This window comes from Microtus ochrogaster, unplaced genomic scaffold (genome assembly GCF_000317375.1).
Source record: "Microtus ochrogaster isolate Prairie Vole_2 unplaced genomic scaffold, MicOch1.0 UNK12, whole genome shotgun sequence".
In the NCBI taxonomy this organism is placed as follows: Eukaryota; Metazoa; Chordata; class Mammalia; order Rodentia; family Cricetidae; genus Microtus; species Microtus ochrogaster.
Window position 1 is genome coordinate 2,877,850 of NW_004949110.1, and position 15,135 is coordinate 2,892,984.

The window sequence follows — 15,135 nt, forward strand, 5'->3', positions numbered from 1 at the left end:
ACAAAACAATCACATATCTTTAAAGCTTATTTTAAGCGCTCTCTCTCTCTCTCTCTCTCTCTCTCTCTCTCTCTCTCTCTCTCTCTCTCTCTCTCTCTCTCTCTCTCTCTCTCTCTCTCTCTCTCTTTCTCTCTCTCTCTCTCTCTTAGTACTGCTAACAACATCTCGCCTATTGATTGTGAAAAGACAAAAACTTATTCTACTATGTACCATGTATCTGTAATCTTTGTGTCAGTCTGCCCATCTGGATTTTCATGAGCAGAAACTTAATTTTGGCATGCAATAATTCATAGTAGAAATAAAAGTAACTGATAAAATTTAAATTTTCTAGAACAATCACAAGTAAGAAATTAGCTGATGTCAACATTGCTTTTAGCAATGTTTTTATTAAAAAGGGGAGATGTCAACAATCGTGGATTATATGAGTAATTTCAGCCCTTGGGGTGGAGGTAGGAGGATTTCAAGTTTGGGGAATTCTGGGATATATTGTGGGACTCTTCCCAAAATAAATTAGTAGATATCAATTTTGTTTAACAGATTACAGAATTTAGTTGTGCAGTTTTTACTCATCTTTGAGTTCGCTGCTCTATATTGTAAAGTACGTGCTTTAACTAGTAAGCACCGTGCAGAGGAAAAAGCAGAGCGGTGCTGACAGAGTCCTTTATAAAGGACAGGACCTGCTGGTGATGTCCTAGTTCCGTCACACTGCTGGACAGAGTGAGTCATGTGGCATGTTTTCCTTTGCAGTACTTTCAACTAGGGATTGCCATGTGTTCAACTTACATGAACGATGCCACTGTTAAAGGGACAGGTATTGTGTCTGCCAAGAGCCTAGTGGAGAACAGAAACTTACAGCATTTTTGCTAAAAGTTATCTCAAATATTTTTTGGCTTTAAAAAATATGTCATAGAGATAAGCAATAATGTGTTATATTTTGATAAAAAATATAAGTACATTGAACTAAAAATGACTAAGTCTTACATGTGCATATCCAGTGAATACAGCTGGAATGCACAGATGGAGTAGCTGTGTCTTCCTGACGGGTTCTAATAGTGCATCTGCACTGTTAGCTACTAAGGAGTCCTTTGCAGATCTCAAGTATATGAGCTTGCCCTTCGCGTTGGCTGCCTAGAATAAGATTATCTTAGTGTCCTGCAGGCATTTGGATTTCAGGTACACTGATGTAAAAACAAATACAGATAAATTTGACGCTGTAATAAGCTGGGACTTTCTTCGGAGAGTTTACGTTTCTCATAATGGTTTCGCAGTTAATTTTCTGTTGGGTTGTGATTCAGTGAATTAGCTTGGAGCAAATAAAGTCCAGGAAAAAAAAAACTGAGAAAACATTAGACCTTAAATTATTTCATTAATTTTAACCATGATTCAATTTTATGGAGCTTTAAAAAGATGAATTGTCTGATGAAGAGTCCATATTACATAGTATATGCTGATGACAGCGTGAGACATTTATCTAAACCAGTTTTCAGAGGTGATGGTGGATTGGTATACATGTCCCTGAAATATTTGACTTTTAAGATGGAAACTTTTATAAGTGTTTATGCCTGTGCCTACAATTTATATGAATCGTAACACTTGTACACTGACTTACAATTTTTATTTTGGAGATAAATTATTATCTATATGAAAAATATCACATATTTGTATTTCATTTGTCAATATAGAGTAAAACCAAAATCTAATGTAGTTTATATGATGTGAGGTGGGAGGAGGTTGTCTGACTTGTTCTCTAATCAGATAAGTTAATCCTGTGTGGATTCTAAATTCTCTTTTTTAGGGATTTTTTTCTTCGTTGTGTGTTTAAATTCTGAACCATGCATTCTAAAGATTTTTTTTTTTTGAAACAGTTTTGATGTTATATTTGCCGGTGGGCCTGAAGAAGTCCTGAAAAAGTTTCAAAAGACAAATCACAAAATTGTCTTCGCAGCCGACGGGATTCTGTGGCCAGATAAGCGGCTGGCAGACAAGTACCCTGTCGTGCACATTGGAAAGCGGTACCTGAACTCGGGAGGTATGAACGATGCTGCTCTAGACGGGAGGCATCCAGCCTCACAGCCATGATCGTACTATGATAGCTCTGAAAGCTCGTGTGCATCCCCATGCCATAGCCATGTGTGTAGGCCATGGGGATGTCTGAACTTCCATGGTGCAAGTGAGAATTCACGTCTTCTGATTACCATTTATTGAGAGGTTTGGGGTCGAGGACATTAAGTTTAGTGCACATGATTAAAAACAGCCACTTGTTAATGTGATCTGCTTTAAAATATATTGTGTTGAATTGCTTATTTTGGCGTTGTAGCCAACATTTTAAAAAGTGTCTGAGTGTACAGAAATGTTGCATTCTCTAGCGAGTCACCACAGATTAATTAACAATGATCACACACGCGCCCTTAATGATAAATGAAAATTTGACTTCTACAGAATTTGTTTTTCTTGAACTGAGGTAAATGTAAGCACATTAGGATGGAGGACGTTTGTTTTGTGTAAGAATGACCTGTGAAAACCCTAATTTTGTGTAAGAATGACCTGTGAAAACCCTAATTTTGTGTAAGAATGACCTGTGAAAACCCTAATTTGGTTTCAAATGAGTGAGTTGATTTAGTGTATTAAAGCAAAATTAAAAGTTGCAGATAAAAAACCAAGCATCAAGTTAGGCATTTACAATATGCAACAGTACCCAGGCTGAGGGTGCAAACAAGGAGACACCATTGTCAAGTCAAGACTCACAGCATCCTGCAGAAATGGACTGGGGAAGAAGCAGCAGTACAGGGTTTCTGAGAATCCCTCCCTCAGTGAGCTTCTGGTTTCCTGTTGCATTATGGGATAAACAATGGTAACCAATGTTGGTTTAAGCTGTTCAGTTAAACACTATGTTTACTACCTTAGCTGTTAACTGTCTTTCCCATTTCAGTGCCAGAGGTCATCCTGGCCCAGGACATAGTTTTGGATACACGTGATGAAAATGTGCTTGAATCTAACACAAAAGAGGACTCTTAGCAGTTCAGCAAGCTTAAATATGACATGCTAGTTTACCAGTATAGTGTATATTATAGCATGGCAGAGAGATAACTTAGGTCCAGTTGCAAGCCATGTTGGGAAGTGGGTGTTTGGAGCAGTCTTTGATCCACAGTGGATCTTGTTCAGACAGCTCCATAAATACTGTTTGAGGTAAGCATGTGTGGGCAGCAGACATAGCTTAGTCATCTATGGTGACAAGCTTGTCATTTCTCTGCAGTGACTCAAGCTCAGCCTTTACATCTCTGACATTTTACCCACCCACCCCACAGTCATAATTTAGAACCTTTCAGTCTGTATGAATCATGGACCTCTGAGACCTCAAGTGTTAGCCTGTACTTTTAGCTCCCCTTTCCGCCATCCCAACACATACTGTCTGTGCCTTGGGGACCTCTTGACCCTGGTATATTTTACCAGACTGTTCACCATCTCTGAGGGGCATTGTATTCAAGTTAGTGTCTAGAATTGGCTGTGTTAGTCTGCTGACCTCACTGCCTGGCTATGAGCTGCCTGCTCACTCTTTCCCCTTTGGAGCCATTGTCATGGATATGGTGCTGTTCCTGTGCCCTGACCACTGAGCCATCAAGCCCTCAGTCACAATAAATAGCCCATTTTGCAGTTTAGCCCTCATTAGAGGTTTTAAAACGTGAATTTTAAAGATGATGAATAGCTTTGGATTAGGTTATATTTTTGCATTCAATTATTTTTTTCCTGGAAAATTCATGCACATGATATTCTATGGTAGACATTCTTCTGGATAGCAAGCAGTATAGCCACTGAGGGAAATTTCTGAGGGACTGTCAGTGCTGTGGAAGTGACAGCCATTAGCAGGTAAGTGGTACTGTCACACCTACCACAGGGAAAGTCCTCACAGATAAAACACCAAGCTTCTATCTCCACGGATTATCAGGGAGAGGATAGCAGCATGAGCGTGTGCAGTCAGTGTGTGATTGCACAGTTTGTGAGAGACATTTAAAGGACATGAGTTGTGACTTAGTAAAAATGTACCACTTAGTTTTAAGACATGTTAATTGAAAAAATAATAAATTATGAATACATCTGAATGCAATTTTATTTCACTTACTTAGATGTATTTGGCCTTAGAAGAAGGGTAAGGAAACAATTTTTTATAAGACAATAATATAAGTCAGTGAAAATGACACATCAATTTTTTTATTATTGAGGATTATTCATAGTAATTAAAAATACATTGTCAGGCTCGAGAGATGGTCTGTGGCTGAATGCTCCCTGCTTGTCCAGTTCCTGGCATCCCCATCCCATTGGTGAGCTCACAAGTCTTGTAACTCTAAGTCAAGCGGACCTGACGTTGTCTTCTGACCTCTGTGAGCACCTGCACACTCATGGCTCACATACAAACAAGCAGGCAAAATATAATAAACTTTTCTTTTTAAACTGTGGTCTGTGTGTGGTGAGTGTTGTCTGTCAGTGAAGCAGAGCAGCTGGTTGCATGGCTGAAACTCGGGAAGACCTAGAAAATGACCCCGTTGTCTCTATCTTTATAGATATGTGCTATTGGCAGATTCATCACAGAGGCTCGACGGCCAAGGGGAAGACTTCAATTTTAGATTTCCTTTTTCCAGACAATGACATATAAAATCTAGCCAGAAAAATGACCTACCAGGCACAGTAAGACTGGTTTCAAGTAATGGAAAACATTCCCAAAATTCCTGGATAGAAAGTTTCTTCAGGATTTTTGTAGTTGATGACAATCCACATTCTCTGCCTACGCTGGAATCTTGGCACAGTGGGAGACATTTCCTTCATTCAGAAGCAGCGGTTCCTTTTCAGTGGGTTCATTCACAAGGTCTAGAGGAATTCCATCTCACCCTGCTCTGTCCCCAGTTAGCCTTACCTTAGTAACCTCGCAAAGTTCTCATTTATCAGTTAACTTCAGGAATGCATATATTTAAAAGCGTCTTTGATTAGCTTGCTTTGTATTATAATTAGTCTTGTCTCTCCATTTTAGCCTACATGCATAAACATTGGACCTCATGACTTTGCAGCTTTGTCAGCTGTTCGAGTGAACTAACGATGACATACGCTTGGGTCTTTGAATTCTGAGCTGTCTGCTGTGTTTGTGTGTTGCAGGCTTCATGGGCTATGCTCCGTACATCAGTCGTCTCGTCCAGCAGTGGAATCTGCAGGATAACGACGATGATCAGCTCTTCTACACAAAAATTTACATCGACCCAGTGAAGAGGGTGAGGGAGAGCTTGCAGTTTCTCTTCTTGCTGCTTTGCTTGCTTTGATTTTTATATTTTCCTCAGGGAGGAGTCAGAAACAAAAAGATTTGGGGAAACTGAATTATTTTTGTTGGTATCGCAATTGAAACTCTCCACATCCATGGAATAAGTACTGAGTAGGTGACCTCAGTCTCCCTCCTTTGGACATGAGAAGTGTCTGACTGTCTCTGTCTCTCTCAGTGGCTGAGTCAAAAATCTTGCCCAACTTAGGTTCATTAGAGAGGAAAAAAATAGGTTTTAGACCCTGTTATTTGCCATGTTGTGTGGAAACACATCAAACGACTAGGAAAATTCAGGGCCAACTTCTACCAGCATGCAGCCTCAGCTGCTGTATACTCACTGCCAGGTCTCTTGAGATCAGAATGGGAGAAATAAGTAAAGTTTCTGAGCCTGGAGACCAAAACCAGCTCCAGACAATGATGTCTGTGTGGAGCAGACATCTATCATTAAGACACAATGTTCTAGCAATAACACTTTAAACATCTACCATGGTGCATGGCAATACTTTGTTTGATACTTTGAAGTGGCATATGGATAAGCCCACTGAAAAAGAGTTTGTCACAGTGGAATGAACATCTCTGTAATACTTGTTTGAGTTTGAGCGTGCCTCACCATCGTCCAGGTGACTGGTATTGCAGATATAGCATGGGACATGGTCCTGTGTAGACAGATCTCATTGGGTTTTATAGCCAGCTGGAGGACTAAGAATGTTTGCAAAGGGACTGAGCAGGTGGCTAAGTGGGTAAAACATTTGCCTTGTCAGCTTGACAACCAAGTTGGGATTCTCAGTACTGCATAAATGCCAAGCAGGCTCACCTGTAGTCTCAGTTCTGAGAAACAGCTGGAGGTCCCTAGACAGCTGGCTAGCTAGATTAGCTGAATTGATGAACTCTAGATTCAAGTGAGAGACCTTGTCTCCACATTAGGTAGAAAGCAATTAAAAAAGATAGTCAATGTCTATTTCCGGCTTCTAAATACATTTATATTCACACTCAGGCAAACACACACACACACACACACACACACACACACACACACACACACACAACATGTACATACTGACCAAAAAGGGGGAAACAGAAAAAAAGTGCTTCAGAGTATAAATTATGGAATGAATAGATTATGAAATTCCAGAGATTATGGCCTGAGATTCTAGGGGCCAGACAGAGCCTCATTTCCTGATAAAAATATTGTAATTATCACAAATACACTAACTAAACATAATAGTGGGCTAAATAAGGAATATAAGGAATATATTTGTCAATGTGTTTATTTTTTCCTCTGAGATAGTGTCGGTTGCAACAATGGTGTGCTGCTTTCCAGCAAGGTAGCTCTTGTCTGTTCCACACTATATGTGGAGTGTGTATTTTCAGTGTCTCTGTGACCAGATGGCTGTTGGAGCCCTGGTCATGACAGTCAGACAGATAAAATGCAGGTTGGTTGAAAAAAAACAACAAAGTGTTATTTAAATTCTTGAGGTCTCCTTAGCTAGCCTTTCAGGAAGAGTCAGGAAGTGCACGTAACATATCATGTAACTACACATAACACATAAATGCAATTTCATGCTTTTCCCAATACATACGCCATACTGAAAATCTGGGGACTGTTAAAACCGAGTCTGCCACTAACTTTATAGAGAGAGTTCATAAGATTGATTTAATCTTTAATTCAGAGAAAAAAAGAGGAAACTGTAATTTGAAAAAAAAATATTTTAAATGGTGTGAAGTTACATTTTGTTCATTTTCTGTGCATTTGTGATGTTTCTTGCATTGTGACTTCTGCACCCTGTCATCAGGGAAGCAAGGCCTGTCTGTGTGTGCATCTGCCTACAGTGCTGTCTTAGACATCTGAATCTTTTCCTTAATACACTGAGCAACTATTTTAAGCTGTAAATTACCCCAGAGATGCATAATCAATTTGACCATGTTGGTGGTTGTTTCTGTTATAATTTTCAATGTTGCCTATTTCCTTTACTTTTTTAGGAAGCATTTAACATCACATTGGATCACAAATGCAAAATTTTCCAGGCCTTGAATGGAGCTACAGGTACAGATACATACACTGTCTTCTCATAGTTGTGAATGCCTGTATTCAGCATTCTCTTCTGCAGTAAACCATTTGAGCTATGACCAAGGTGCCAGCCTCGAAAATGTTTTAAAAAAATTAAACACTGAAATTAATTTGATGTTTTCATATAGTTTAGAAAATTCCATTCCTATTATGAATATGCTTCTGCAGAGTGTGTGTATGCATCCAGACACTTATGGCTATCTGCATCAAGTGTGTGCACATTTGTGAGAATACTTATAGCGTGTCTATAAACCTACACACTTAGGAGTATTCTGTGTGCTCATACCTGCACATTCATGAATACACTTTTACAGAGCATGCTCACTCTGAGTACACGTATGAGGACATACGAAGATCATGTATACAGTGACATACTTGTGAGTAGATGTACAAAGTATGTGTACACACATGAACTTCACATGACTATACTCAGAACATGTGTTCACACTGGTAGACAAGGGAGTACACTCTAACAGAGTATGCACACATACCGAACTATGTGTTAGTACAATCCCATAGTGTCTGCACATAACAACCTGCACATTTATGAATATATACACAATGTGTGTACACACCGGCATCTTTGAGTACACTCAAAAAGCATGTGTGCACACCAGTTTATACGTGAATACACTCTCACAGAGCATAGGGGCATACATGTACACTTGTAAATACACAAGCAAACATGTTTGCATACTTGTGAGTGCATGAACAGAGTGTGTGTGCGCGCATTTGTGATATATACAGAGCTTGTGCACAAACCTGCACATGAATGTGCATATATCATGTATATATACCTGCACATTTTAAAGTACTGCCTCAAGAACATGTGAATAAACCTGGATAACTATGAATAAACATATAATGTGTGCACACAACTGCACATTTTTGATTACTCAAACAGAACTTGTGCATACAGTTACATATTTTTGAGTACACACACAGAGAACATGTCCATACCAGCATCTGTAGGTACATCTGCACAGAGATTGCCATGAACATACTTGTGAGTATTCTTGATGTTTTAATTTATGTACTAAAACTCAAAATATTTTTATTTATTAATGCATATTATTTAAAAAGTTAAGAATATGTTATAGTTCTATACAGTTCATGGTGCTGTCCATAGAGTGATTAGGTTCTTGAGATAGAAGGCCAATTGAGAGCTGCACATCTGTCAGATGGTCAGTCAGCTGTGAAAGTCTTGCTTATGCCAGGCAATGCACCTTCGCCATACACACATTGCTTGCTCTTTCTAGAATAAGCCTTCAATGCCGGTCTGGGTCCACTACAGATACGCTGTGATAGTGGATCCAGCTGGTGCCACACTGCTGGCAAACACATCAGGGACCAACAAAGCACTTGACAACCCGGCTTAGTGCTCGGGTATTTGGTTGGAATCAGCCTGTGACTACCTGTACCCTTCTTCAATTTGGAAAACTGCTGACTTGGGCAAGATAGTTTCTATGCATTGAAAAATGTGATTGTGTGTCATGGAAATTCATAGACCTACAAATGTTTGAAGTTAAGGAAAACTTTTCTCTTTTTAACCCAGATGAGGTGGTTTTAAAATTTGAAAATGGTAAAAGCAGAGTGAAGAATACGTTTTATGAAACACTGCCAGTAGCAATTAATGGAAATGGGCCCACCAAAGTAAGTACCTATACCCATTAACTGATTGTCTGTTTCTCTGAGTTGGACTATGGAACAATATGAGAGGGTCCTCATCTCTTTAAAACAGGTTCTTTGAAAAACTTGAATGTGGACAGTTTATTTGCGTTGTCTTTTATGCAGTGTAGCATCTGACTTAAAATAAACAGGGTTTTCTCATAGCAAGATTATGACCTTCTATTCTATAGATACATACTTCACTTTAGTGACTACCGTTTTAGGAACAGTAAAGGTCAGAGACCCAGAGAGCAAGCCTTATTCCCCTAATTGTTCAGAGATCCTAGAATAATCACATGTGCTGCACATGAAAAATAATTTCTTTAAATAATTTGATTTATAATAAAATCAATGACCTTAACCCATGCCCCAAAATCATAGTTCTTAGCTGCTGCGACCTTGACTAATAACTAGATGGGGCGGGGATGGGCCCTCTGTGAGTGCAGATGACATCATATTTGGATGTACTTTGAAGAGGACTCAGGAAAGTTCTTGCTCGGTGCCCAGGAACTCAAGGCAGCCTCGCCCTTCAGCAGCTTTCCACACCTTCCCCAGTGGCCAGCAGAAATGTCCACAGTTGTTACGAGGGAAACAGATGCCCTGGTGCATGGGTATTGGGAGGAGATGGGCAATCTCTGCCATGGGATGACAAATACCAGGACATTTCCCATCAGTAGTACTGTTTCCCAACGTTTACTACTCTAGAAAAAGGGTAGAAGGTGGAAAGTTACAAAATTGAACTTTATTTCTGAAAACTGAAAGTTTTGCTTCTTTGTGCTTTACCTCTTAGGACTGTTGGCCATTTTCATATTCATACAGGGGATCTAGAATTCATGGCACAAATATTAAATTTTGATGTTATTCCTCAGTGGGAAAAGTGTCAGTCCTTAAATGTGAGGATTTTTAATGTGTCCAGCAATTTCAGGGACTTTTACTTCCTTTAAAAATATTTTCAAGGACATTCTAATGAAGATTATGTATTTTGTAATTTTCATGTCCTTTCAAAGTAACATGTATTACGGAGCACATTATATATATAATGTATAATGTATATATGTGTGTCTTATTTTAGTACTCACCTTCATTATTTGTCAATCAGAAGTACTTTCTGTGTCTTGTTTTTGTTTGTTTTATGCACTTTAAATGCTCCATTGTTCCCTACCCCTCTTTGAGAGGATGTCATTGTGTAGTATTGGCTAGCATTTACCTCACCTTGCAGACCAGGCTGACTTTGAACTCAAGGAGATTCACCTGCATCTGCCTCTGGAGTGCTGGGGTTAAAGGTGTGCACCAAAATCATGCCCAGCCATACTGACTCTTGGAATGTCATAATGACTGTCATGACATATGGTTTCTGACTTCTGAGGTCCCATATCATCCAAAGCTGTTGTGGTGCTTATCCATTTCTTAGGTTTACAGAGGTTCAATGTATCCACCTCTATAGCATTTAGGTAGCACAAAGGCTTTCCTGTGCTTATCAGTTTCCTGGCTTTAGCATTTTCTGATTGAAATTTCTGTGTTGTAGAAATATTTTGATAGACCTAGGAAAGGACACTGGCAAAATGACCGAGTTAGCTTCCTATGTGCTGTACTTTAGGGTTTTAAGAAGCTAGAAATATCTTGTAAGCACTTACTTATGTGCTCTCACTTCTGTCTTTAAAATGTTTGACTTTTTCTTTTGAATGTCTTACTTTTGCCATGTTAAAAAAAAAAAAAACAAAAGCAAAGACAAGAAAAGCATGATTAGCTGGCTGTGGTGGCACCAGCCTTTAATCTCAGACTCATGAGAGGCAGAGGCAGGTAGATCTCTTCAAGTTCTGGGGGTGCATGGTCTACAGAGGGAGTTCCAGGGCAGCCATAGCTACACAGAGAAACCCTGTCTCAAAGCAAAAACAGAAACAAACAAGCAGATATGAAAAACATGATTATATGAGCATAATGAGGATTTGAAGTGTGTTCTTACAGTGGTAATGTAATTTAACAACAGACACTGTGTGGTATCAAGATTGCAAAGCATGTAGTAACTTTGTTATATATACATCTAGAGAATGATTCTGCAATGTCCCAATTTCAGAAAGGTTTAAGATATTTTGAGGGCTCAAAGGGAATTGTAGTCTGCTTGTTTCTTGTGCCAACTTCCTCCCTTTACTGACTACCCTTCAAAATATAAAATCACAGTTTTTACAAAATGAGATAAATCCCAATAGATAATTAAAAGAGAGGGGCTAGTCAGAGAGGAGACGCCCTCTCAGATGGGTAAGCGGTCTCCACTGCTGCTTTCCTTTGGTTTGTGGAATGACTGTTTTAATCCCTTGATGCATTAGTCCTCTGAGCAGCACCCCGAAGCCTGGCTGACAGAAGCGACTCTGTGATGTAGGATGTCCTTCTGTATATGTGTTGCTTCTATTGTTTGATGAATAAAGCTGTTTTGGTCAGTGGCTTAGCAGAGTACAGCCAGGCAGGAAATCTGAACAGAAAATATATAGACATAGTAGGCAGAGTCAAGGTGCATCTTGTAGCTGCTGAAGGAGACAGACACGGAACCTTACTGGTAGGCCACAGCCTCATGGTGATACATAAATTAATAGAAATGGGTTAATTTAAGATGCACGAACTAGCTAGGAATATACCTAAGCTATTAGCCAAACAGTGTTGTAGTTAGTATAGTTTCTGTGTGATTATTTGGGTCTGCATGGCCTGAAAATGAACAAGCAGGCTCCATTTACGTCTCCAGAAATAGCTTTGTGTTCTTTGGTGATAAAGCTGCCTCACTCTTTGTTCTATGTGATGTGTTTGGTGAGAGTCACCTTATCCTTGCCCCATTTACTGCAGGTAATGGGTCAATTTAAATGTCTGTGCTGGACATTTAGACATATTTATCTCATTACTGCATACTTGAATCATGGTGGTTTGTATAAATGTCTTAATTGTTCCTTTAAAAGTTTACTTGGCCTAGTTTTTGGTTACAATGGCAAATTCTAGTAATCCTTACATCAAGTTATATCAAATATGACTTTTATCTTTTATAACAACTTGGTCATTTCTAGACACAGTTTGTAGAACTTAATGATTCATCACCTGAAGAATGTATATATGTTGGTGATAAATGTTAGTGTGATTGGGGAATTTTGCCAGGTGCAGACAAGAATTCTCTAAAGCTATGTAATTGTATAGTGACAACTTGGTGCCTACAGACTGCTTCTGTTCATCTGTTTTTTCCTGCATTTATTAGATTCTCCAGAATTACTTTGGAAACTATGTTCCTAATTCATGGACACTGGAAAGTGGCTGTGCTCTTTGTGACTTTGACACAATTGACTTGTCTGCAGTGGATGTAAGTGGAATTTATGTGTATGAACATACATCAGAAATCTACATTGTCATGAGATGCAGTGACACAGGAAAAAGGCAAATCGTTCGATAGTTTCCCTTGTATGTTTGATGATGATTTCTAATGTGAAAGTACAGTGACTTAGAAAATCTAGAAGCCTGTGCTTTCGATTATTTTGAAAGCAATGACAGCTAAAAGTTGACCTTATTTGCCGTAAGTAGACTGATCAACTGACAGCATGCCAGCGAAGTCAGAGCAACACTGGTAAAAATAAAGTCCCCAGAGACATGTGTGACTGCAGCAGCTGTGGAGTGGCAAGGTCCCACGACACAGGGCACTGGATCTCCCTAAACTAGTGCTTGATTTCTCACCACAGTCTGAAGGGAGGATAAAAAGTAAATTGTCTACATTTAGTAACTTCTGAATAGAACTCTATGTCACTTGAAAGGAAGGTTTTTGGCCAGACTTTGAAGCAACAAACTAAATGTTTCCTTTCTGGAAAGAGGGCCAAAGCAGTTCTGAATGAATCCGCACTATGGAGATGTTTAAACACTTGTCTTGATGCTTTTTGCAGAAAATGGTGTCCTCTGGAAGGAGAATCAATTCCTTCTGTTTGGATTTTCCCTTTTAATTTAAACTTTCTGATTCAAGGATAAAATGTTAGTGTTGAGGTTTTTATTCAGCATATAAATAATGTTTTTTACATATAAATAATTTGGTTTCTGCGCTTGACTTACAACTTATTAAATTGTTCTAGAAAGGGAAAATTACTTATTCCTAAATATAATAAAATTCTGTAGTTCTCAAAACACAGTGAGCATGCAACAGGGACATAGAAATGAAGCATTTGTAGGAGTTAAGATCCTGCACACAGCATATGTTTAAATGTGGGTCAAAACAGCTTCTTACCAGGTAGAGTTAAATTTTTTCACATTTTTATTCATTTATGCTATGTGTGTGCATGTATTTGTGTATATGTTAGTACATTTTGTGTGCATGTGTGGAGGTCAGGGGACATCTTGCAAGATTTGGCTCTCTTCTTTTGCTCTGTGAGCCCTGTGGGTTAGATTGACAGGATCAGTGGCAAACGCCTCACTGCCTGAGTTCATCTTGCTGGCCCTACACGTGCACGTTTTAGAGACAGTTTAAATTTCATAGTTAAATTACTTTAATAAATATTAAAAGAGAAGCTTGCAATGGATGTAAATTACTACTCTGAATTCCATCTTGCTCGTGTATAAATGTGGGATGGTTAACTTCTAAGGCACTTAGTATATTTGAATTAAACATTTTAGAGGAGATATGATCTGCTCTTGACTCTTTTTTCCCATTAAACTGAAAACTCCTAGAGGGTAGGTGTACTGTTTCTAGTTCTTTGCATTTATTTCCTCATCTCGTAATTGGTGTTTGGGCCAGCGAACTGATAAAGCACAATGGACAGGCTCACTTCCCTGCAAGCAGACGTTCACACATCCAGATAACGGAGAGATATGTGTGAAGAGATGGGAAGAAATAGCCCATTCAACACTTAATATGTGCAGGATTAAACACATCACTATTTCTGGGTCTGAGTTTCTAGTGCAGTGGCAGCGGACTTGCTCAGCACGGAGTTTGGGCTCCGTGAAGACTTCATGCAGCTCTGGTTTTAGTTTCATTGCATAATAATTGACTTGCATATCTGTTTTACTACCTTGATCATAACCTTTTCAAACCAGGAGCTTTCATTCCCTTTGATAAAACCCCACCCATCACAAAGACTGCCATGGCCAATGTGTATTACAGATATTTTACATAAGAAAATAAAAAAAAGAAATTATACCTAACACATGCTTAATGTGGATTTAAGAAAACATATAAAAATATTCACACTAAGATAATATGTTAACTAAAGAAAGTAGTTTTTCTTATAACATGCTGAAAGTAAGTAAAAAAATAGCAAAGCCTATTAATAAGGTGGGGTCATTCCTCTTTATCCTCCCTCTTCCTCTCCATCCTCCCTCCTCCTCCATCCCCGTTCTCTTCTTTTTTTCTTTCTCCTCACCTCTTCTTGTTCTCCAAGCCCAGAGGTAGGGAGGCACTCTGCCATGAGCAGCATCCCTGATCTAGAACTCTGGTATTTTTTATAGAATTTTTCAAAACACCATTTGGCTTCTTTGAGAGGAGCCCTGAAGGAAATGGATTACTTACACAGGCTGTGTACCATGTCATCCATATGGTGAACAGGATAATAACTTCCTTTAGGTTATAAATCCATGTTAAGAGAGTGAGTCAATAAAATCACTCTGGTTGGCTTCACAGAGGTAGACTGCAGTGTTAAAGGATTCAGTGGCTGAGGCAGCTTTGTGATTGTGCTGACCTGAAAGTCTTGTGTTTCTTCTTGTTTTATTTGTTCTGTTCCTTTTCTTTTCTTTGCTTGTTGTTCCCCCCCTACTAAGATTTGAATAGAATTTGAAATTATACTGATCATAATTTGCTTTTGTGTTTGCTCTAAAACGTAGGTCCATCCAAAGGTAACAATAGGTGTTTTTATTGAACAACCAACCCCTTTTCTACCTCGATTCCTGGACTTACTGTTAACACTGGATTATCCCAAAGAAGCACTTAAACTCTTTATTCATAATAAAGTAAGTATTTCAGTCTTGAGTGCTGAATGTGACAATTTTTTTTTTTTTGTTTTGTTTTGTTTTTTCGAGACAGGGTTTCTCTGTGGCTTTGGAGCCTGTCCTGGAACTCGCTCTGTAGACCAGACTGGTCTCGAACTCACAGAGA

At 38.9% G+C, this 15,135-nt stretch overlaps 1 protein-coding gene across 2 annotated transcripts in view; it reads left to right on the plus strand.

Moving 5' to 3' along the window:
• Plod2 (procollagen-lysine,2-oxoglutarate 5-dioxygenase 2) overlaps positions 1–15,135 on the plus strand; it is a 65,347-nt gene that overhangs the window by 32,615 nt on the left and 17,597 nt on the right. For both annotated transcript variants that reach the window (XM_005366656.3, XM_005366657.3), the window contains exons 4-9: positions 1,866–2,029; positions 5,143–5,255; positions 7,280–7,343; positions 8,923–9,020; positions 12,268–12,369; positions 14,865–14,990. In XM_005366656.3, the coding sequence (XP_005366713.1) occupies positions 1,866–2,029; positions 5,143–5,255; positions 7,280–7,343; positions 8,923–9,020; positions 12,268–12,369; positions 14,865–14,990 (667 nt within the window). The remainder of the gene's footprint in view (positions 1–1,865; positions 2,030–5,142; positions 5,256–7,279; positions 7,344–8,922; positions 9,021–12,267; positions 12,370–14,864; positions 14,991–15,135) is intronic.